The following is a 25385-nucleotide window of genomic DNA, read 5'->3' as shown; positions in this document are numbered from 1 at the left end:
CTGAAATAGCTATTTTGTCTTTCTAGTGAACAGATCCTGTTTGAATACTTAAGAAAACACAATAATACCCTTGTGGTTTCCTAGGGAAATGATCCAACATCCACTGGCAAAAGATATGTTTCAGAATTAGCTGGTCTACTGGGCATGCCAAATGTATGATACTACACAGGATGGTGGACTTTTATTAAATGTCATTCCAAAACCAAACTTTGTTGGCACAGTGAAAAGAGGCGTTCTTTTGGGTAGAACTGTGTCTTGTACTTATATTGCCTCCAAAAATGGCCCTTTGTTCCAAATGATAAATTGACATTTTAAAAAATTATCATAAGCCTGTATAACCTCAGTGTCATCAAAACAGCAATTGCATAAGTCAGATTACATTTCACATTGTATGATGTGGGGCAAAAAAGAGAGAGAGAGAGAGAGCGTGTGAGAGAGAGGAAGAGAGAAAGAACCACTTGGGGTTTGGCTGGGCAACATTTTTCAAGACCTGTTTTCTAAGGCAGGAAAAGCAGTTAGAAGTACAGGGTGAGGCCAACACGTTCAATGGATCCAGGTGAGCTAGTCCCAGATTGGTCCCTAGGGCTCCATTCTGTCCAGGGAACATAAAAATACCAGGAAACTACAGTAATAAAAGGGAGAGAATTTTTTCTTTGCAAATTCGCTGATTTTGTCACTGAAAAGACCTTTCTTTCGGTTCAGTGCTTTCAGTGTGCCTCTCCCTGTAGCTGTTGCCTAGTGACAGCGGGTTCCACTGCAGGCAGGGGCAAGGTATTAAAGAGTGAAAGCTTCCCTCCCTAAGAAACCATTCGGATGCTGAGGTTTGCAGGGGCAGGAGGTGGAAGGGGAGCCCTGATTTGCAATGGTAATTTTCTTTCCCCATCCATCCTGACAGGCTTCAGAGAACTCTACCAGCTGGCCGGTCTTTCGTTGCCATGGATACCAAGGACATCCCTCAGATTTTACAACAGATTTTCACCTCCACCATGTTGTCCAGTGTTTAAGAAGTGCCCTTTATCATCCCGATGACCCTGGGATTTGAAATAAGCTAGGAAGAAAGAGTATTCTGAAGAAAAGAAGAGGTCTATAAAGTGCCCCCGAGTGATGACTGGATAATTCTGGCATTCCCGGGCCTTCCTGCGCTTGCTAAGTAATCAGAGTTCAGAGAAGCAGCCAGAGTGAGGCCCATGCATGGAAATCTACAACCATTGATGGGTTTACAAGTCATTAGAGGAAGCGAGTTGACCTGCATTATACAAAAGGTCAGGGTTAAGGGAAGGTGGTTTGAGAACTATGGTGCGTGGTCTGTTCCCAAAAACCTGACAGAAAGAGTACCTTGCTTTTGCCTTAACACAGCACCTGGTCACCTAGGATAACAAAAGTGACCCCAGCAAACTAAGCCTCTGATGCCACATTCTGACACTGGAATACAAGTCTGTGCAAACCCACCCAATCAACTCCTCTTCAATAATTATTTTTATTTTCTCCTCCACTCTGTATTGCCCAACAAACAATGACTTTACAGTATTTAACCCACTGAAAAGTCCTTTCAATGGCAATATTCTATAAAAGGTTGGGTTTTCTCAATAATTTCATTTTCTTAGCCAAAACCAAAAGGAATCAAAAGATCCTTAGATTGCTTCCTTTCCCATGTGACTTTTAAAAGGTTAAATAATAAGGAGCAAATGTCCTACTCTCCGTGCTGCTGGGATTGGAAGGATGTCTTGCCTTGAGTTTCCTGTTTCTTCTCCTTCTTTAGTGCTCCTCAAAAGTTTCACACTCCTCCGTTTTCGTGTCCAAAATGTAATGCTCAAAATAACAAATGCATATGTTTTTACACAAAGCAAAGTAAAAACAAGGCAGTATGTTTGAACTGAATGGTAATGAGATTTCTATAGCTATAAATATATATATATATATATATATATATATATATATATATATATATATATATTTAAGCCTCATTCTTTTTTTTTATTCCCACTCTCTCTTGGGCTGACCTTTACTTATCAATAGACTCGATGTCAGTTTTTTTTTTTAATCAAATGCTCCAGCAGAAGTCAGTCTCTTTCCAACCATATAATAAGTTTCTCTTCACCTTCAATGGTAAAGTCCGAAATGCTGGGGACACCATTGTGTCTGTGCTTTCGTAAGACAAGTTGGAAAAATTAGTCTTGTTAATAATGGTAAGTTATTCACCCATACATAGTGGGAATTGTACGATTCATTTTACTTTAACTATAGGAAAGAAAAATAGATGGCACCCATTTGTTTCACCAATCCATCTCCCTATCAAAGAAATAAAAGCAATCAGATTTCCAGTGCAGTATTGCCCAACAAGTTTGCGTGGCTTGTCTTGTTTCTCTAGACAGACGCTTGCTTTGTGTACTGAATCATCCAATGATGCAAACGATTTCAATCCAAGAAGTATCTTTAAAAATGCAATTGCAGGGCTTCCCTGGTGGCGCAGTGGTTAAGAATCCGCCTGCCAATGCAGGGGACACGGGTTCGAGCCCTGGTCCGGGAAGATCCCACATGCCACGGAGCAACTAAGCCCGTGTGCCACAGCTACTGAGCCTGCTCTCTAGAGCCCATGAGCCACAACTACTGAAGCCCACGCGCCTAGAGCCCGTGCTCTGCAACAAGAGAAGCCACCGCAATGAGAAGCCCCTGCACCGCAACGAAGAGTAGCGCCCACTCGCCGCAACTAGAGAAAGCCCGTGCATAGCAACGAAGTCCCAGCTCAGCCAAAGATAAATAAAATAAAAATAAATTTTTTAAAAATGCAATTGCATTAATAACAACAATAATGATAATGATAAGAACGGCAGCTAGCATTTACTGATTACTATGTACCAGGTATGCTAAGTGATTTCATACATTATTCCATTCAATCCTCACAACAGTGCATGTAAAATAGGTATTTTTTAACCTCATTTACAGATAAGGAAAGTGAGGCTCAGAGAACTTAAATCACTTTCCCAAGATTCCCATTTCTAGACTATTGACTAACTACTCATTGTACTATTAACATCCTCATTTTACGAAGAAGGAAACTGAGGCTTAGGGAAATTCAGGAAAACAAGGGCAGGGGCAGAGCTGTGACCCTGGACTGTCTCCTCTCATGCTTTATTCTTGCAAACCTAGATGTCGAGCTTTTGGTGCCTTTTTCTCCTTTCTCCCAGTGCAGTTTCTCTTCTTGCAAAATGACCACATTTCCTAGAGCTCCCTCTCCCCGGTACTCAGAAGCTATCTGCACAATTTGAGCACTTAGAGGAGGGAGTGGGGACCAAGGACATGGGACACTGCTGGAGGGACACTTCTAACCGCTCCTTCTTGGGCCCACAGCAAATTGAGGAAGTGTCCATCCAAGGGGCAGCTTAACCCCTAGGGGTGCCCCTTTGCTAGAGGGTCACAGCCCCTGAAAGCCTTTGGAAGTTGAATCCAAGAGTGATTGACGGAACAGCCTTTTAATGAATCCTGCCTATGGGTAACTACCTGAGTAAGCAGAAGCCTTTTTTTTTTTTTTTATAACATGGAAAGAATGTTCTCAAGTAATTTAATTTCCCTTTCCCCACTGGCCAGACATCCTTTGCAAAAGTTATTTTTTAAAAATATGTAACTCCTGGCTTTTCTGATTTGTAAGAGGGAAGGATGATGGGGGAGGGGAGTAGAGAGTGAGAAAATGAAGGGCTTCTTTTCACTTCTTGCAATACCTAAGAAGTTGTGCCTTTATTATTAAATGCACTTAATTATAGGCCACTCCAAGCTGTTCCCAGGCCCTTCTTAGGGCCAGGACGTTATAATAAACGTATTGTGTGCCTCAGGGGGGGGTTCCAGAGAAAGGCAGCTAAACCCGTCCTCAGGGAGCCCGTGTAATGCTGAGAAGGTTCATTGTGATCCCCAGCAGCCAGGAGGAATGAATGCCATGAATCGTCTCAGTAGAGGATGCGTTTTCCCCCCCGGAGTCCTTTGTGTGCTCCAGCAAAATGACCTCATCACATACAGGCGGCTCAAACGCAGCCACAAGAAGAGGGTGGGAGCAGGAGTACGAGAGCCCAGCACATGTTTGGAATGAGTCATTTAATTCTTTACATTGGAATGAATCATTTAATTCTTTACATTGGAATCAATCATTTAATTCTTTACATTGGAATGAATCATTTAATTCTTTACATTACACCCTTTCCTGTGAACTATCAGGAGGAGAAATCCATCAATGCCAGAAAGCTTTACTCCAAACAAACTTTCAGGCTTTGAGAGCCATTTAGAAGTGGTTTTCCGTGGGGAGCATTGCCAGCGTCCCTGAAGGCAGCTCCGGAGGCTCCAAACCCTCCCTCCACCTGGTGCCTTCTCGTGCCTGTCAGATCAGCCAAAACGAGATTCCTCAGGGAACAGAGCAAAGAGATGTGGGACCGGGGATCAAGAGGCAGCCTCGCTTATTTGTTGCGTTTGTATTTGTTTCCTCCCATCACAATTGTAAGAGATATTTCACAAGTCTAAGCTGATACCTCATGTGCCTAGACAGATTTTTTTTTTTCTGGAATTGCATCTAAGGAATAGTCAAACGTCCATTCGTATTTAGTAAACTGTGCATCACTTCTTCATCTTATTAAGAAATAAAATGTCCCCTTTTAAAAAATCATTCCAACCACTAACATAGATGGCTTTTTAAAATACTTAATTGAAGAGTAATTCACTACCAATTTCTGGTCAGGGTTATATTTTAAAATTCTTACCTGTTGCCTTTCCTTTACCTTTTTTCTAGGACTTGCTGTGGCAAAAGTACTACAGGTAATGGAAAGAAATTCCAAAGTTCCATCTTGTAGTGGGAGGATTTCCAAACTCTGGGTAGAATTAGTCAGTAGGAAGGAAGTTCTCAATGCTGCTCGGCTGTTAACTACCTGTGCAGACTCGGGCTAGTCACTCGTGGGCTTCAATTGCTTCATCTCTGAATTAAAAGGGTTGGACAAAATGATCTCGAATACTGAAGTCCCATGTTCCTTTATCTCCTACAGAACTGACTTTGTCCCTTGTATGTCTTAGAGAGCCACATCATTTCAGTGTATTTTTGTCTCAACCCCACACACATTTTAACCCCTACTGTACAGAGGATTTTGGCACGTATCTCAATCGCCCTAACAAAACTGTTATTGAATGAATATGCATTCTAAAAGCTACATAAGCTTCATTAGAATTGGACAAGAGGGCTTTTTCCCCCCAGCAGCTGGACAGATATTTCTGTTGGATCATGATTCACAAGATTTCTGCCCATTGTCTCTTGCTTTGCATTTTGCAGCCATAAAATAAAATTCCATATCTGCTGATCTGCACAGTGGGATCAAAAAGTATCAGGAATTGGAAAACTACTGTATGCTGAGAGCTGACCTTTGGGCCACAGCTGAACAATGTGCAATTGTGTATGTGGTTTTTTTTTTTAAATTGTTAGATCCTGTAAACAAAAATCTCCTCCAGAGGAGGAAAAAAAAAATGCTTGCCAAGCAAACTCTCAAGATGAGAGCGATTTGACACTCTTTTTTTTTTTTTTTTTTTTGAGACTAAGTGCTGTCTGGGGCTTTCACCTTCAAACAGAGACAGCGTCCCTTCTGGCCCAGCCGTGCACATTTGCTTTAGAATGCCAGGGTTACATAATTTTAAAACTGAGTGGCACTTGTGGTATTTGGCCACTCAGAGCAAAGTATAACACTCTTTTAAGGTGGCTTGGGTCCAGAAGGTGGCGAGAACGTCATGTTCTGCTCTAAGAAATCTCATCAAGGGACCTGTCAGCTCTAAAGAGCATGGACCACCACGCGTGGTCCCCCCATCCCGCCCTCAGCAGGCACCAAAGGCACCCCTGACCCTTCGCTCTTCTCACGGGCTTCAGTGAAAGGGTTTGGAGCTGCCAGCTCTTCCCCTATAGGAACAACTGAAGGATCTGTCAATAAACCCTGACTCCAAAGATGATAGGTATGACCCCAGAGGAGTTCCAGAATATAAGGATTTATTGAAATTACATGCAACTCTGAAGCATTAGTAACAGTAACTGGAGCTTGACCTGGAAATGGAAGGAAATTGTCTGTCTGAATTTCCCAAAGCGAGTGTGCCTGTCATGCCGGCCGGAATGTGGACAGAAAGTAACGAGCCTGTCAAGAGTCCTTTGTGTAATTGGTCTCATGATGCCATACTTGAAGCCTTATTCGTTGAAACTTGAAGAAAAATAAAGTGTATTTACTCAGACAGGACATTCAAGTTGGACTTTCAAATGTAACATATTTATATTAATAAATACCGATGCTAATTTATTGAGACTGACCATTTCTTCATTTCGGAACTAATAATTAAGTAGTCGTCCATCATCAGGCTCCAGGAATAGAGTGAGTCTCAACAAAGCTAGGTGGTCCGTTTCCTTTTACAAAAGATTTTCTGGCCCATATGAAATTCAGCGCTGAAAACGCTGGCCCAGAAAGGAACACTTAGGGGCCAGTGAAAATAAGTGACAGCACTGGGGAAGCAGCCTGTTGACCACTGTTGGCCTTGCCTCCCAGCACGTGGGATGGGGGATGGGGGATGGGGGATGGGGGTGTCCCCATAGATCCCAGAGCTGGTGAGGAATCCAAGGGTCTCTGTAGCAGGCCAGGTTGCCCAGATTCCAGGGTGTGTGCACACACAATTAAAAGGACAGATGATGGACTACCTGGGAAGGCCTAAAGCTTAGTTAATGGACACAGGCACTGGGGAAATACAGCTGTGTGTTTTGCAGTGAACAAAGAAATGGTCTGTTATCTGAAAAGTATCCCTTAGGACCCAGATGCTTTTGAACAACTATTTTCCAGGCAGATAGAATATGCATGTCCATACATGGCAGGCTTGAGTACAAAGATGTGATATTCAATGTGTGGTGCCTGAACTAAAGCATCTCTTTTTCTCTCTCTGACCTTTCCTACAAACTGGAGGGAACTGGAGCACTATCTGCAGAGGTGGAAAATTGTCTCAGCGCCACAAAACCTCCTGAAAGCAGACATTCACTCACTTGGCAGGAATACAGCCCTGCACAGCTGGCCTGGCGCCTTGCCCCCTCACATCTGAAGTCTATCTTTAGAGAGGGGTTTCTCAGCGAGAGGGGCTCCCCTCTTTTAAAATACAAACAGCTCTGGGAGGCCATCCATCACACGCATCTTGGTTTGAATCCCTCATTCACAGGCTTTCCTCCTAGCCCAGCTGAGATGAAGGTCCTCAGACAGTACTGCGACTGGGGGGGAGGAGAAGAAGGGGGTGAGGGACGTTTGCCACTTGGAGCATCACCCAAGCAGAGGAATGGGCCTGGGGCACAGCAGGAGGGCATGAGACATGGGCACATGGCGGGCTGTGCATTTGGTCCTCCTGAGAGCACTCACTGAAGGCTTCCACGGGTGTGCATTGGTGGCGGTTGCGTTCTCTTCCATCTTGTTTTTAATTTTTTAATATTTTTAAGAGATTCAAGTCCTTTTTTTAAATTAATTTTTATTAGAGTATAGTTGATTTACAATGTTGTGTTACTTTCTGCTGTACAGCAAAGTGAATCAGTTATACATATACGTATCTCCCCTCTTTTTTTTTTGGATTCTTTCCCATATAAGTCATTACAGAGTATTGAGTAGAGTTCCCTGTGCTATACGGTACGTCCTTATTAGTTATCTATTTTATATATAGTAGTGTGTATATGTCAATCCCAATCTCCCAGTTAATCCCCACCCCTTGCCCCCTTGGTAACCGTAAGTTTGTTTTCTATATCTGTGACTTTATTTCTGTTATATGTGGAATCTTAAAAAAAGGTACAAATTGAACTCATCTTGCTTTTTTAGAGACATCAGATTTCCACCTGTATTTTGCCCTCCATCTTATGGAACCTCTACCTGTCTGACATCTGGGTTACAGAAGCAGGCGCAGCAGACATGTCTGGGAGGGAATACCCTAGCCATGATTAAGGGCCTTCAGCCCAAGGACAAGGCCTTTCAACTTTGGAAACCTACTCAACAGCCCCTGAACCATGTCTCTGGTGAAGTGAACAAATCGGATTCTTTTTTATGCCCTGTTCAGTTTGCTAAGAGAAGAACTCTTGCCCTGCACTGGGGACCTTTCAAAAGAGAACTTTCACCTCTGAAAGTCTGCAGCATTTATTGGAAGCCACTTTCCTCCTTGCAGAGGCAGGGCTGGTCTGCACCCCACAGGACAGCCCAGCAAGCCACGGGGAAGTTGTAGTGCTAAGAGCTGTGGAATTCCCAAGCTCCATCCTGGTGAGGCCTAAAATGAGGTCAGAGAGAGCCTCTTCAACTCAGAACATTCCTTTTGTGGAATGAGTTCTGAGCACACTTCTGCTGGAAAGTTTTCTGAAGTGTCTGTAATTCAGCCTTTAGGAAGAAGATGTTATGTAACAGTTTCTAAAAGCCCTTAAGGATGTCCTGACTGCTGTCTGCTGCACACGGTGGGGTGTTACTCCAGGACCTTGCTTCAGACAGGTCTGGACTCAAAGAGGGCTAAAAATCCTCAACAGAAACTCTCCAGTAATTAAGCAGCACCCAGCAACAAATGAGCACAGCCGTGTGGCTGACAGGGTCTTTGTGCTTCGGCTGGGAGTCAGGCCTGTGCCTCTAAGTTGAGCGAGCCAAGTTCAGGACATTGGTCCACCAGAGACCTCCCGGCTCCACGTAATATTAAACAGCAAAAGCTCTCCCAGAGAGCTCCATCTCAACGCTAAAACCCAGCTCCACTCAATGACCAGCAAGCTACAGTGCTGGACACCTTAAGCCAAACAACTAGCAAGACAGGAACACAGCCCCATCCATTAGCAGAGAGGCTGCCTAAAATCATAATAAGGTCACAGACACACCAAAACACACCACTGGACGTGGTCCTGCCCACCAGAAAGACAAGATCCAGCCTCATCCACCAGAACACAGGCACCAGTCCCCTCCACCAGGAAGCCTACACAAACCACTGAACCAACTTTAGCCACTGGGAGCAGACACCAAAAACAACAGGAACTACGAACCTGTAGCCTATGAAAAGGAGACCCCAAACACAGTAACTTAAGCAAAATGAGAAGACAGAGAAACACACAGCAGATGAAGGAGCAAGATAAAAACCCACCAGACCAAACAAATGAAGAGGAAATAGGCAGTCTACCTGAAAAAGAATTCAGAGTAATGATAGTAAAGATGATCCAAAATCTTAGAAATACAATGGAGAAAATACAAGAAATGTTTAACAAGGACCTAGAAGAACTAAAGAGCAAACAAACAATCATGAACACCACAATAAATGAAATTAAAAATTCTCTAGAAGGAATCAATAGCAGAATAACTGAGGCAGAAGAACAGATAAGGGACCTGGAAGATAAAATAGTGGAAATAACTACTACAGAGCAGAATAAAGAAAAAAGAATGAAAAGAATTGAGGACAGTCTCAGAGACCTCTGGGACAACATTAAACACACCAACATTCTATTTATACGGGTCCCAGAAGAAGAAGAGAAAAATAAGGACTGAGAAAATATTTGAAGAGATTATAGGTGAAAACTTCCCTAATACGGGAAAGGAAAGAGTCAGTCAAGTCCCGGAAGCACAGAGAGTCCCATACAGGATAAATCCAAGGAGAAACACGCCAAGACACATATTAATCAAACTACCAAAAATTAAATACAAAGAAAAAAATATTAAAACAGCGAGGGAAAAACAACAAATAACATAAAAGGGAATCCCCATAAGATTAACAGCTGATCTTTCAGCAGAAACTCTGCAAGCCAGAAGGGAGTGGCAGGACATATTTAAAGTGATGAAAGGGAAAAACCTACAGCCAAGATTACTCTACCCAGCAAGAATCTCATTCAGATTTGATGGAGAAATTAAAACCTTCACAGACAAGCAAAAGCTAAGAGAATTCAGCACCACCAAACCAGCTTTAAAACAAATGCTAAAGGAACTTCTCTAGGCAGGAAACACAAGAGAAGGAAAAGACATACAATAACAAACCCAAAACAATTAAGAAAATGGTAATAGGAACATATATATGGATAATTACCTTAAAGGTAAATGAATTAAATACTCCAACCAAAAGACATAGACTGGCTGAATGGATACAAAAACAAGACCCATATATATGCTGTCTATAAGAGACCTACTTCAGACCTAGGGACATATACAGACTGAAAGTGAGGGGATGGAAAAAGATATTCCATGCAAATGGAAATCAAAAGAAAGCTGGATTAGCAACTCTCATATCAGACAAAATAGACTTTAAAATAAAGACTATTACAAGAGCCAAAGAAAGACACTACATAATGATCAAGGGCTCAATCCAAGAAGAAGATATAACAATTGTAAATATTTACGCACCCAACATAGGAGCACCTCAATGCATAAGACAAATGCTAACAGCCATAAAAGGGGAAATCGACAGTAACGCAATAGTAGGGGACTTTAACACCCCACTTTCACCAATGGACAGATCATCCAAAATGAAAATAAATAAGGAAACACAAGCTTTAAATGATACATTAAACAAGATGGACTTAACTGATATTTATAAGACATTCCATCCAAAAACAACAGAATACACTTTCTTCTCAAGTGCTCATGGAACATTCTCCAGGATAGATCATATCTTGGGTCACAAATCAAGCCTTGGTAAATTTAAGAAAACTGAAATTGTATCAAGTATCTCTTCCGACCACAATGCTGTGAGGCTAGATATTAATTACAGAAAAAAATCTGTAAAAAATACAAATACATGGAAGTTAAACAATACACTACTAAAAAACCAAGAGATCACTGAAGAAATCAAAGAGGAAATAAAAAAATAGCTAGAAAAAAATGACAATGAAAACACGATGACCCAAAACCTATGGGATGCAGCAAAAGCAGTTCTAAGAGGGAAGTTTATAGCAATACAATCCTATCTCAAGAAACAAGAAACATCTCAAATAAACAACCTAACCTTACACCTAAAGCAATTAGAGAAAGAAGAACAAAAAAACCCAAAAGTTAGCAGAGGAAAGAAATCATAAAGATCAGATCAGAAAAAAATGAAAAAGAAATTAAGGAAATGATAGCAAAGATCAATAAAACTAAAAGCTGGTTCTTTGAGAAGATAAACAAAATTGATAAACCATTAGCCAGACTCATCAAGAAAAAAAAGAAGACTCCAATCAACAGAATTAGAAATGAAAAAGGAGAAGTAACAACTGACACTGCAGAAGTACAAAGGATCATGAGAGATTACTACAAGCAACTCTATGCCAATAAAATGGACAACCTGGAAGAAATGGACAAATTCTTAGAAAAGCACAACCTTCTGAGACTGAACCAGGAAGAAGTAGAAAATATAAACAGACCAATCACAAGCACTGAAATTGAGACTGTGATTAAAACTCTTCCAACAGGGGCTTCCCTGGTGGCGCAGTGGTTGAGAGTCCGCCTGCCAGTGCAGGGGACACGGGTTCGAGCCCTGGTCTGGGAAGATCCCACATGCCGCGGAGCAGCTGGGCCCATGAGCCACAGCTACTGAGCCTGCGCGTCTGGAGCCTGTGCTCTGCAACAAGAGAGGCCGCGATAGTGAGAGGCCCGCGCACCGCGATGAAGAGTGGCCCCCACTTGCCGCAACTGGAGAAAGCCCTCGCACAGAAACGAGGATCCAACACAGCCAAAAATAAATTAATTAATTAATTTTAAAAAAAAAATTTAAAAAAAAAAAAAAAAAAACTCTTCCAACAAACAAAAGCCCAGGACCAGATGGCTTCACAGGCGAATTCTATCAAACATTTAGAGAAGAGCTAAAACCTATCCTTCTCAAATTCTTCCAAAATATAGCAGAGGGAGGAACACTCCCAAACCCATTCTACGAGGCCACCATGACCCTGATACCAAAACCAGACAAAGATGTCACAAAGAAAGAATATCACTGATGAACATAGATGCAAAAATCCTCAAGAAAATACTATCAAACAGAATCCAACAGCACATTAAAAGGATCATACACCATGATCAAGTGGGGTTTATCCCAGGAATGCAAGGATTCTTCAGTATATGCAAATCAATCAATTAGATACTACATATTAACAAATTGAAGGAGAAAAACCATATGATCATCTCAATAGATGCAGAGAAAGCTTTCGACAAAATTCAACACCCATTTATGATAAAAACCCTCCATAAAGTAGGCATAGAGGGAACTTACCTCAACATAATAAACACCATATATGACAAACCCACAGCCAACATCATTCTCAATGGTGAAAAACTGAAAGCATTTCCTCTAAGATCAGGAGCAAGACAAGGTTGTCCACTCTCACCACTATTATTCAACATAGTTTTGGAAGTTTTAGCCACAGCAATCAGAGAAGAAAAAGAAATCAAAGGAATCCAAATTGGAAAAGAGGAAGTAAAGCTGTCACTGTTTACAGATGACATGATACTATACATAGAGATTCCTAAAGATGCTACCAGAAAACTACCAGAGCTAATCAATGAATTTGGTAAAGTAGCAGGATACAAAATTAATGCACAGAAATCTCTTACATTCCTGTACACTAATGAAGAAAAATATGAAAGAGAAATTAAAGAAACACTCCCTTTTACCACTGCAACAAAAAGAATAAAATACCTAGGAATAAACCTACCTAACGAGACAAAAGACCTGTATGCAGAAAACTATAAGACACTGATGAAAGAAATTAAAGATGATACAAATAGATGGAGAGATATACCATGTTCTTGGATTGGAAGAATCAACATTGTGAAAATGACTATACTACCCAAAGCAATCTACAGATTCAATGCAATCCCTATCAAACTACCAATGGCATTTTTCACAGAACTAGAACAAAAAATTTCACAATTTGTATGGAAACACAAAAGACCCTGAATACCCAAAGCAATCTTGAGAAAGAAAAACGGAGCTGGAGGAATCAGGGTCCCGGACTTTAGACTATACGACAAAGCTACAGTAATCAAGACAGTATGGTACTGGTAGAAAAACAGAAATATACATCAATGGAACAGGATAGAAAGCCCAGAGATAAACCCACATACATATGGTCACCTTACTTTTGATAAAGGAGGCAAGAATATACAATGGAGAAAAGACAGCCTCTTCAATAAGTGGTGCTGGGAAAACTGGACAGCTACATGTAAAAGAATGAAATTAGAACACTCCCTAACACCATACACAAAACTAAACTCAAAATGGATTAAAGACCTAAAGGTAAGGCCAGACACTATCAAACTCTTAGAGGAAAACATAGGCAGAACACTCTATGACGTAAATCACAGCAAGATCCTTTTTGACCCACCTCCTAGAGAAATGGAAATAAACACAAAATAAACAAATGGGACCTAATGCAACTTAAAAGCTTTTGCACAGCCAAGGAAACCATAAACAAGATGAAAAGACAACTCTCAGAATGGGAGAAGATATTTGCAAATGAAGCAACTGACAAAGGATTAATCTCCAAAATTGACAGGCACCTCATGCAGCTCAATATCAAGAAAACAAACAACCCAATCCAAAAATGGGCAGAAGACCTAAATAGACATTTCTCCAAAGAAGATATACAGATTGCCAACAAACACATGAAAAGATGCTCAACATCACTAATCATTAGAGAAATGCAAATCAAAGCTACAATGAGGTATCACCTCACACCAGTCAGAATGGCCATCATCAAAAAATCTACAAACAGGGCTTCCCTGGTGGCGCAGTGGTTGAGAGTCTGCCTGCCAATGCAGGGGACACGGGTTCGAGCCCTCATCTGGGAAGATCCCACGTGCCGCGGAGCAACTGGGCCCGTGAGCTACGGTTGCTGAGCCTGCGCGTCTGGAGCCTATGCTCCACAACAAGAGAGGCCGCGATGGTGAGAGGTCCGCGCACCGCGATGAGGAGTGGTTCCCACTTGCCGCAACTGGAGAAAGCCCTCGCACAGAAACGAAGACTCAACACAGTCATAAATAAATAAATAAAAGAACGTGAATTTCTTTAAAAAAAAAAAAGCAAACTGGGCTATTCATTTCAGTAACAGTCAAGTGGTCTTAGTTTGCATTCAATTTCCAATCAGTTTCTCAATCTATTTCATCTGAAGTCTTCATATTACCCACTATAAAAAAAAAATCTACAAACAATAAATGCTGGAGAGGGTGTGGAGAAAAGGGGACCCTCTTGCACTGTTGGTGGGAATGTAAATTGATACAGCCACTATGGAGAACAGTATGGAGGTTCCTTAAAAAACTAAAAATAGAACTACCATATGACTCAGCAATCCCACTCCTGGGCATATACCCTGAGAAACCATATTCAAAAATAGTCATGTAACACAATATTCATTGTAGCTCTATTTACAATAGCCAGGATATGGAAGCAGCCTAAGCGTCCATCAACAGATGAATGGATAAAGAAGATGTGGCACATATATACAATGGAATATTACTCAGCCATAAAAAGAAATGAAATTGAGTTATTCGTAGTGATGTGGATGGACCTAGAATCTGTCATACAGAGCAAAGTAAGTCAGAAGGAGAAAAACAAATACTGTATGCTAACACATATATATGGAACCTAAAAAAGAAGAAATGGTTTTGAAGAACCTAGGGGCAGGACAGGAATAAAGACGCAGACGTAGAGAATGGACTTGAGCACATGGGGAGGGGGAAGGGTAAGCTGAGACGAAGTGAGAGAGTGCCATGGACATATATACACCACCAAATGTAAAATAGATAGCGAGTGGGAAGCAACTGCATAGCACAAGGAGATCAGCTCAGTGCTTTTTGACCACCTAGAGGGGCGGGATAGGGAGGGTGGGAGGGAGATGCAAGAGGGAGGGGATACGGGGATGTATGTACAGGTATAGCTGATTCACTTTGTATGCAGCAGAAACTAACACACCATTGTAAAGCAATTATACTCCAATAAAGATGTTAAATTAATTAATTAATTAATTAAAATAAAAGCCCTTAAGTAGTATTACCTCAGCACAAAAAAATCTAGTGCTTCTGAAAAAGGAATGTGACCCCTTAAAGAAAAATAGCTCTTTTTCCCTCTTCTAAGGAAGATCAGGGGTTCTTTCTTTGTTTGTTTTTTTAGGTATAATTGACATATATCATTATATTAGTTTCAGGTGCACCACATAATGATTCAATATACGTATATATTGCAAAATGATCACCATAATAAGTCTCATTAACATCCATCACCACACATATAAAGAGGACCTGTTGTGCATTTCCTGATCCTTGGCTCTGACCTCCCTCCCCTTCATCACTGCCGTCCCCAAAGTGCTTACAAATAAAGACCATGACATCAATTTCCCTCTTAAAGCCACTTCAGCGCCTCCCTATGATGATCTCATTTGTCCCGTCGTTGGGACATCACTAAATCAGCCTGTCCCACCCAGGTCTCCTGTGAAGAGGCCACATGGCTGGCACCCTGAAAATACTATATGAGTCAGGACAGGGACAAGCACAGAAGGCAGGGAGAGGTTGACGTTTGTTATGAGAAGAGTCACCCTGCTTTCTGTAGTCAGCCCCATCCCCGCCACGCCGTAGCACCCGAGAAACCCACCCTCAGCTCTGTGTGGTGCAGGTTCAGCCTCCGTGAGGTCACGGTGGATTTCTGGACCTGCCCCTGTCAGCTCTGTGACTTTAGGCAAGTTTCCTGGCCTCTCTGAGCATCACTTTTCTCCCTTCTGAGATGAGGACAATAATTTCATATCTCAGGGTTCATGTGAAGATGGAAGTAAAGTAATGAAAGCACCTCATAAACAGAAAGTGAGTCCAGATCAACAGGCATTTGGTCTTAGGCCCATAGAGGGACATGGCCCCTTGGAAGGTGAGGGTCTCTTTGGCTAATTTTGTTTGGGGACCTTAGGCCTGGTCAGACACCTCAGAATGGATGCAGGGCCCAGAGCGGCCCGTCCCTCAGGAGGAATGAAGTGGGGACCGAATAAAGGAAAATGGAGGGCAGAGCAGCTGGGGGTGCAGGGCAGACGATGGGCAGCCCCTCAGCCCCAGGACTCTGATCCCTCCCATGCGCTCTGCCTTACTTACACTTACAGACGTGGTTGTGATCATGACGTGTTTCCTGGTCAGAACTTCGTTTCTGTCTCTGGCTGAGGGGAGGTGAAATGGCCTTTCTCAGGAGGGCCTCCCAGGAGTTTGCAAGGCAGCCACAGGCTCCCCTTTGGGAGCTGTTAGCACTGGAGCTGTTTTTAAAATAAAGACGATAATAGAGTCCATCTGGGATGTCTTCCTGTCCTGTACCTCTTCCTCAAACCCATGGGAGAAGACCTGACTCAGCCAGGTATTCAGATATTCCTTGAAGGAATTGGTCCCTTTAGTGAGTCCCTTGAGGGGGAGGCAACTAAGGAGTCTTAGAAGGTTAATTCTGGGCTGCCGTGTTCTATATACTGGGAGAATAATAAAAATTATTATTATTAAACAAAATAATAATAGCTGGCCTTTCTCTAGAACGTCCCACATGCCAGGCATTTCCTAAGCACTTTACATAGACAAACTCATTAAATCCTTACAACAATTTCATAAGACAGCTACTGTTCTTACTCCCATTTTATTTAAAAAGCAAAGACAACCATCTAAAAAATACAACAAACGAGTGAATAAAACAAAAAAGACGCAGACTCACAGATCTAGAGAACAAAGTAGTGGTTACCAGTGGGGAAAGGGAAGGCGGAAGGAGCAACATAGGGGTAGGTGGGGCAAAGGGTTATTATGGGATTATGTGAAATCATGTGTGTGCAACTTTTGAAAATTGTAAAGCACTGTAAGATTTAAAGAATCATTCAATTAAAAAATTTTTTTTCATTAAAAAAAAAAGAGCAAAGACAACCAGTCTACTGTAAAAGAGGAAAGAAAAAGCCAACTTGCAGACTGAGGGAGAGAGAGGTACACGCGGCAGGCACCCTGATCACAGTGAGAACGGTCTCAGGAGCTGAGTGCATCGTGTCGTCACTGTTCCCAGGTCTGACTTCCCTGTCGCGGGGAAGAACAGGTATCAAGACCCGTTTGCCTTCAGCCCGGCCTGGAGAAAGCAGTCAGGAAACTTGAATAAGGAGCTGTGGGCTGCAGGGGCACCGTGGTCCTGGGAAGCGGGATGTGGGCTGGCTCTCAAGGGTGAGCAGTCAGGGGGGCCTGGTGGGGAGGCGGGGGCCAGAGTGGTCCAAGCCAAAGCCTGAAGCTGGGATGTCCGAGGGGCAGCGGCGGTGACAGGTCTCCGTGTTTAGCTGCCACCGTCCGGCCCTGAGAAGGGGCCTCCTCCTCAGAGCCTCCAGGGTGGCCTTCTGGGCTGCTCAGCTGCCAATGCCAGCCTCGACTGGCCGGGGTGGGGGGGCGGGGGGAGGCCAGTGGGCAGCCCAGGCCCTCCTGGAGCCCAGAGTCATGACAGCACGACAGAGCACGCCTCCTTACGTGGCGGGACTTCCTGACGTGGCTGCTCTGTTTTGCTTTGCATGTTTGTTTCTCCTTGAAAATGAGCTGAGAACCTTTTACCCAAGATTACAAGTTGGGCTGGTGATGAAAGGTCTGTGCCGTGCACAAGGAGCCCTCGGGGAAGAGCGTTCACATTTGCAAGCCCTTTTGTTGAAAATAGCTTGCTCTGTGGGAAAAAGTAAAAAAGGAAATTAGCTGGGAGGATTAGAATCATCTTGGCCTTTGTGAGGCTGCCTGAGATCCTTGGCTAATCATCATGGCTGCCAAACATTTCAACCTTACACACAACCCAGTAAGATCTCTAGATTCATAAATCTCTAGAAGGCTTAGGAAAAAATCAGTCGGCCCATGTTCCCAAACCCAGGCAAAATCATGCTTCAGCAAGTCGTTTTGCAAAGGGCCTGACAAAGTATGGATTAGTCAATGGGATGGATGGATGGATGGATGGATGGATGGATGGATGGATGGATGAATTAGTGGGGTAACTCAGTAGGTAGATGAGGGGGTGGATGGATTGAAGGGGAGAAAGTCTACCCTATTTAAAATACCTCAGAGAAAGGAGATTCCCAGGGCTCTTGTTAGTACCCACAATAATAATAGTGTAGCAGAGGTAGAGATTCAGCTTTAGCCTAAGCGGGAATTCTGTCACATCTGCCAGCGTGGCAACATAGGACCACTTCTAATCCACTTATATGAAAGATGAGGAACCTCGTGAAAAGGATTTCATCCCAAGAAAACAGCAAATCAGACACATAAGCTTGACCCTATAACAAAATCTTAGTAGTGGGAAGGACAAGGATGCAGAGGCGTATTGAACATGAATTTCTGTCCAGGTCAGCCCCTGGTGACAAGCACACATCCAGGCAGCTGTGTGCAGAAGACACAGTGACACCCAGCAGAGACCATTCTTTACGGGCACCTGAGAAAGCTCCAAGGGACCACATGCTGCTTAGCAAGGCACAGAGGCCTTGACAAAAAAAAAAATGTCCTCAAGCTCATGGGCATCAGATTCGAATCATGACTCCTGTACTAACCAGTTTTCTGTCCTAGGGAACTTTTTAAAAGTATATTTCTGGGACTTCCCTGGTGGCGCAGTGGTTAAGAATCCGCCTGCCAATGCAGGGGACACGGGTTCAAGCCCTGGTCCGGGAAGTTCCCACATGCTGCAGAGCAACTAAGCCTGTGCGCCACAACTACTGAGCCCGTGTGCCACAACTACTGAAGCCCATGCGCCTAGAGCCCATGCTCCGCAACAGGAGAAGCCACTGCAATGAGAAGCCCGCGTACGGCAACGAAGAGTAGCCCCCGCTCGCCACAACTAGAGGAAGCCCGCGTGCAGCAACGAAGACCCAATGCAGCCAAAAATAAATAAAATAAAATAAATTTATAAAAAATAAAAATATATTTCTATTAAGATATAATTCACATACCATAAAATTCACCCTTTTAAGGTATGCACTTCTGTGGTTTGGAGTATATTCAGACAGCTGGGCAAACATCATCACTACTTAATTCCAAAATATTCTCATCACCCCAGAAGGAAATCCCATGCTCATTAGTAGTCATTCCCCAGTGTTCCTCTCCCTAGTCCCTGGCACCACTAATCTATACTTTCTGTCTCAATGGAGTTTCCTACTGGACATTTCCTACAAATGGATTCATACAATATGGCACCTTTTTTTGCATCTTTCACTTACCACAATGTTTTTAAAACTTATCAACATTGCATCATGGAGCACTACTTCACTCCCATTTTATGCTCAAATAATATTCAATATTATTGAATATATACCAAATATATCAAATATACCATATTTTGTCTATCCGTTCACCAGTTGATGGACATTTTAGCTGTTCCACTTTTGGGCCAATATGAATAATACTGCTGTGAACATTCCTGTACAAGCTTTTGTGTGGACATATGTTTTCAGTTCTCTTAGATATGTAACTAAGAGTGGAATTGCTAGGTCATACAGTAACTCTATGTTTAACTTTTGAGAAGTTGTCCAACTGTTTTCCAAAGCAGCTGTACCTACCATTTTATATTCTCACCAGCAAGATGAGGGCTCCAATTTCTCCACATCCTTTCCAACACTTGCTATTTTCTGTCTTTTTAACTATTGCCATCCTAGTAGATGTGAAGTGGTGTCTCATTGTGGTTTTGATTTGCATTTTCCTAGTGACTAATGATATTGAGGACATTTTCATGTGCTTATTGGCCATTTGAGTATCTTCTTTGGAGAAATATCTATTCAAATCCTTTTCCTATTTTTTAACTGGCTATTTGTCTCTTGTTGAGTTGTAAGAATTCTTTAAATATTCTGGATACTGGACCATTATCAGAGGTGTATGATTTGCAGTTATTTCCCTCATTCTGTGGGTCATCTGCACTTTCTTAATAGTGTTGTTTGAAGCAAAAAAAGTTTTTTAATTTTGATGAAGTCCAATTTATCTAATTTTTTTCTTTGGTTATTTGTGCTTTGGGTGTCATATCTAAGAAACCATTGCTTTATCCAAGGTTATGATGATTTATGCTTATGTTGTCTTCTAAGCGTTTTACAGTTTTAGCTCTTACATTTAGATCTTTGATCCATTTTGGGTTAAATTTTGAGTATGGTGTGAGGCGGACATACAACTTCACTCTTTTACATGTGGATATTCAGTTTTCCCGGCACTGCTTGTTGAAAAGAGAATTCTTTCCCAATTGAATTGTCTTGGTGTCCTTGTCAAAAAGTAATTGACCATAAATGTATGGGTTTATTTCTGGACTATCAATCCTATTCCAATGATCCATACATGACTATCCTTGTGCTACTACCACATAGTTTTGATTACTATAGCTTTGTAGTAAGTCTTGAAAATGAAAAATATGAGTGCTCCAACTTTGTTCTTCTTTTTTAGATTATTTTTGCTGTTCTACGACCCTTACATTTCCATTTGAATTTTAGGATCCGCTTGTTGTCATTTCTAGAAAAAAGAAAAGGCCATCTGGGATTTTGGTAGGGATTGCATTAAATCTGTAGATCACTTTGGGGAGTACTGCCATCTAATAAAATTAGGTCTTCTTGAACAAAAGATGCGTTTCTATCCTTTGAGGACTTCTTTCATTTCTTTCAGCAATGTTTTGTAGTCTTCAGGGTATAAGACTTGCGCTTCTTTTTTTATTCCTAAGTATTTTATTCTTTTTGATGCTATTGTATGTGAAATTATTTTCTTAATTTTATGTTCAGATTGTTCATCGCTCATGTACAGAAATACAATTGAGTTTTGTATATTGATCTTGTATATGGCAACCTTGCTGAACTTGTTTACTAGTTCTGATGCAAGTGAAAACACCACAAAGCTCACTGTTCTTACTAAGCTTCAGCCATTTTTCTTAATTAAATGCTCCCAATTCTTGCAGGCCTTTAGTTAATTTCCACAGTTCTGAAAAGTTGATTCTGACCATTTTTCCAGTGTTCTTGTCACTTTTATGGAGGAGAAGATTTTTCCGAGGTCCACACCCACCAGCTTTACTGACATCACCCCTCTTAAGGAAGCTTTTTATACCTCCATTTCCTCAACTGTAAAATGTTTTGTTATTGTTTCACAGTTTTGGGGAAATGATCAATAAGATAATGTGGTCACAACATTCTAAATCAAATATACTTCAATTTAAAAAAAATAAGATAATGTGGTAAAGCACATACCACCTGGCACTAGCGAGTATTCAGGAAGGCTCCTATCACTGGAGAAAGAGGCAGGAAGTGGCTGTGAAGATGCAGTGGCCATCTAGCCTTGCTCACTATCGCACAGCGGTGCCATCCTCAAACCACCACGCTTATACCCAAATAGCCCTCCCCCTAACCCTAGCCTGGGCTTATACTCAACTCCTCATACAGCAAACCCTCCCTTTCATTCCTGTCTCCCTGTCAAAGCCTACCTTTCCCAAGCTGTGAGTCATCAGTGTCTGATCTCTGCCAGGTGGTGACGTGCCAATGACTCGTAAGCCAGCCAGCCAGGTAACTGAGGGTCTGAACCTGGCTATGCTCACAGGTCTGAGTGAGGTTCACCAAGCCTGACAGCAGCCACGGCCAGCTTGGGAGAGGCAGAAAGAGGCAGATTTCAAACCACACCAGCTCCATCCACCTTGACCTCAGGCCCAACCTGGCAGGGAGGACTTCCGTGGTTTATGAGAGATACTAAGAAGCTTAAACCTGGAGGTTTTCAACCAGAGAGAGCAACTGAGTGCTCACGATAAACCTCAAAGCCCTGCAGGCCTTCCTTGCATTCCAGCCACCTCAGCCTCACGGGGATTAGTCAGTTAGTTGGGCGCCCAGCCCCCGGAGGACGCGGTGCTCCCCCGGCCCCGTCTCCAGATGCTCCACCCACGCCCCACCCTCCAGGCCACCACAGCCTCTGACTGACCTCACATCTGCTGCCCCTTTGCTGGACCTGCCCTCCCACCCCCTCCCCCATCTACTTGCCCCAGTCCTTCAAGGCCTAACTACGTGACCTTCTGAGAGAAGAGTTTCCAGAGAATCTTCTCGCTACTGCTCTGCCTCATAAATTTATCCAGCACATGTTTACGGAGCAGCTGCTACGTTTCAGGCACTCTCCTGGGTTGGGGATACAACAGTGAACTTGCTCTGGTGGAACATACATTCTAGTGGCAAAAACCAGAAAAATAAACAGGAAATATGTAGGCAGTGATAAGCTCTGAGAATAAAAATAAGAGGGTGAGGGTTGTATTGGGGGCACTATTTTAAATAAGGTGCACAGGGAAGCCTCTCTGATAACAATTGAGCAGAAACCTGAAGGAAGTAAGGTAGTGGGCTGCTCAAATATCAAAGAGAAAAGCATTTTAGCCAGAGGGAACAGCAAGTGCAAAGGCCCTGAGGTGGAAGCGTGTTTTACAAGCTTGAAGAACAGCAGGGAGGCCAGTGTGGCTGGACTGGAGTTAACAAGGGGGAGAGTGTCAGACAATGACGTCAGAGAGATAGCGACCCCTAAACTATGCGGGACCCTACAGTTCAGAGTAAAAAGTTTGGATTTTACATGATGTAAGTCTGGTAGTCAATGAGGGTTCTGAGCAGAACAGTGACATACTCTGAATTGCATTTTGAAAGGATCACTTAGGCTGCCATATTGAGAATAGGTGGAGGAGGGTCAAGGGTGGAATCAGAGAGACTGGTTAGGAGGTCATGGCAATGATTCACACATGGCACAACGGTGGCAGGGCCCCAGGGGAACAATGGAGGTGGTGAGAGGTGATCAGAATCTGGGTATATTCTGATGGTGGAGCCAGCAGGATTTGCTGATGGATTAGCTGTGGAATGTGAGAGAGAGAGAGGAATCTAAGATGATGTCAAGGCTTTGGGTCTGTGGAACTGAAAGCAGAAAGTTGCCACTTACTGAGATAAGGAAGCCAAGCAGATAAAGTAGAAGGGGTGAAGCTGGAGTCCCCATCTTCTGCCTCCAAGGCCGGGCTCCTCCCTCAGAGCACAAAGACCCAGCTGTGGTGAGACATCCCTTCTGCGGGGATTTCCTGAGCCATCTACAGATATCTGCAAGTTTTATCTTTCGACTCTCCATGGCTGTGGACTGGGGGCACTTTGGAAATCTCCAACGAAGACCCTCTTTCCTCGGGTCACATCGTCTGAATACGCTGGGAACCAACAGAGTTTGTCCAGGTCCCAGTGGCTGACAAGAGGCAACGCCCTGGACTCCCACACGCGCAGACCCTGAGCTGAGTCTCCACAAGGCTGGCAGGGGAGGAAGACAGGACATCCGAACAGCAGTTCTCTGCCTTGTCTGCATACTGGTGTCACACGGGGCAGCCCGCCCTCCAGGCCAGTTCATCACAACGTCTGCTGGACCAGGAGGGTGGGGGGCATGAGGTGGAGCTTGGCATCTATGAGTCTGTTTCCCAGATGATCCCAATATCCAGCCAAGGTTGAGCACCACCACCTTGGATCAACAAGTACTTCTCCGGGGCCTCCTGGTGTTTCCTGATCCAGCTGTGCTGAGCCAGGGGCGAGCTCTGGAGGGGGTATGGAAGCATCCCTGTCCTTACAAAGTCAGGGGAAACAGGCAGGGGCTGCCAAACACCCTTTTGCTCAGAACTGAAACCAAATCCATCTCTACAGGAAAGCACTGAGGCTCACCCAACCCCACTCCACATCTCCACCTCCAGCCCTGCTGTGAAAGTGAGCATATTTCTTCTCTTTTCTTTTTTTTTTAAGGCAATCTGGCCAAGCTCTGCCCGGGAATGTCTCCCAGCCAAGCCCACCTGTGTGTGGAATGTGGCCTAGAGGTGAGAGAGCTCAAGGCTGAGCCGGGCGTTGGGTGTTCATTCCCACCTGGGCGCTGGGACAGAAGGGGTGATGGCAGGGAATTGATGGAAACAGGTCAGATTTCAATTACAGACGCAGGAGCCCGGAGACCTGCTCCCCTGCAAAGCCCGGGGTCAGCCGTTCCACAGCCAACAGACAGAAGAGCCATTCATCCCACAGAAGCTGCCCCCAGGCCTGCGGGCAACTGGGACCCCTCCCCGGTCATCTGGCTCCCCAGACACTTTTGTGGACAGAACTCAAATAACTTATTAAGGTAAGATGAAACGAGAAACGTTTGCTCCTTGAAAATTGCTAACATCTGGCCTGGCCAGCACACCAGAGCGAAGGCTCTTTGTAACTAAGGGAAGGGGTCCCCAAGGAGCTTGGGAGGGGGACCGCGGCTGCTCCCTCCACACCCACCTCCCAGCCCGCCCACGGGAGCCGCGAACTGTGATGCAGGGCCGGCGGGGAGAGAAGAGGGTCCTCATCAGCCCAGCTGGGCTTGAACCTCGACGCCGCCGTGACTGCGCATGAGCTCTTGAGACGTCGTTTCCTCGCAGTCTTGTCCAGAGCGTCCAGCGGATTCTGTGAGCAGAGCTGACACGGGAACATCTTCCGTTCCCTTAAGTCTCCCTCCAGGCTCCTCTCACCTGCCCGTGGACCCATTGTTTGATAGACTCACTTATAGCTGAGTCAGACTCTCATTCCCACACCCCAAAGACCTCCTTTCTGTGGGTCCAGAAGGAAGTGAAAGGACCTGGTTGTAATCTGAATGTTTGAGTCCCCCCAAAATTCATATATTGCAATTCTATCCCCAGTGTGATGGTATTTGGTGGTGGGGACTTTAGGAAGTGATCAGGTGATTAGTATCTTTATAAAAGAGGCCGCCCCAGAGCACTGTCTCTACCCCTCCTCCAGGTGAGGACGCAAGGAGAAGACGGCCGACAGTGAACCAGGAAGAGGGCTCTCACCAGATGTCGAATCTGCTGGCACCTTGACCTTGGACTCCCAGGCTCCAGAACTGAGGGAAATAAATGGTTTTTGTCTAAGCACCCAGTCTATGGTATCTCCGTTATAGAAGCCCCAAAAGACCAAGATAGGCCAGGATGGGGCCAAAGCCTGACCTCATAGAGGACATGTGGGGACAGGTGTGGCTTCAGAGTCAGGTCAGGTGCATGACTAAAGAATGGCACACAGTGAGGTGGTTGACTAGTTGACTGGTCCCAGAAAGATCCCTGGGTTGCCATTCACAGGCAATGACGGGAGGTCTGGAGAAGCATCTCAGGATGTTACCATCACCCCTTTGCCTGTCCAAGTCAGTGACAAGAGGGGGAAGGAGCAAGGGATGGCAGTTCCGGATCTCCCACGTCTACGAGGTGGCATCACTTAATGTGACTGCAGCTCCCTCCTCCTTCCAAGCTGACTCCAGATAGGGGCTCTGTAGTGGATTAAATGGCCCCACTTATTTGCTGTTCTCTAATCGGGAGGTGGAGTTTATTTCGCTCCCCCTTGAGCCTGAGCTGGCTGGTGACCGCCTAAGCGTCGGAAGGTGGTAGAAGTGATGCTGGGCCAGCCGCCTGCTGAGCCCTGGAAAGACTCCTGC

The 25385-nt window shown here is 43.9% G+C and overlaps 1 protein-coding gene and 2 long non-coding RNA genes across 5 annotated transcripts in view; 1 reads left to right on the top strand and 2 right to left on the bottom strand.

Annotated features, from left to right (window-relative positions):
- The window catches only part of VWA8 (von Willebrand factor A domain containing 8), a 356490-nt gene extending 354164 nt beyond the window's left edge, over window positions 1–2326 (top strand). For all 3 annotated transcript variants that reach the window (XM_082435350.1, XM_082435351.1, XM_082435349.1), the window contains one exon: window positions 896–2326. In XM_082435350.1, the coding sequence (XP_082291476.1) occupies window positions 896–1004 (109 nt within the window). In that variant the 3' untranslated portion in view covers window positions 1005–2326. The remainder of the gene's footprint in view (window positions 1–895) is intronic.
- Window positions 2327–5068: 2742 nt separating this feature from the next.
- Window positions 5069–14778, bottom strand: LOC309647785. Its single transcript, XR_014256294.1, has 2 exons — window positions 6144–14778; window positions 5069–6104 (listed from the first exon to the last, which is right to left on the bottom strand). It is a non-coding gene; the product is annotated as an uncharacterized lncRNA (long non-coding RNA).
- Window positions 14779–16574: 1796 nt separating this feature from the next.
- LOC309647795 overlaps window positions 16575–25385 on the bottom strand; it is a 36032-nt gene continuing 27221 nt past the window's right edge. The window contains exon 2 of the long non-coding RNA XR_014256303.1: window positions 16575–17634. This is a non-coding gene — a long non-coding RNA (uncharacterized lncRNA). The remainder of the gene's footprint in view (window positions 17635–25385) is intronic.

This window comes from Balaenoptera physalus, assembly GCF_965194825.1.
Source record: "Balaenoptera physalus genome assembly, chromosome: 18".
Lineage (NCBI taxonomy): Eukaryota > Metazoa > Chordata > Mammalia > Artiodactyla > Balaenopteridae > Balaenoptera > Balaenoptera physalus.
Note: the sequence above shows the minus strand (reverse complement) of the source record. Positions and strands in the feature narration are given on the sequence as shown.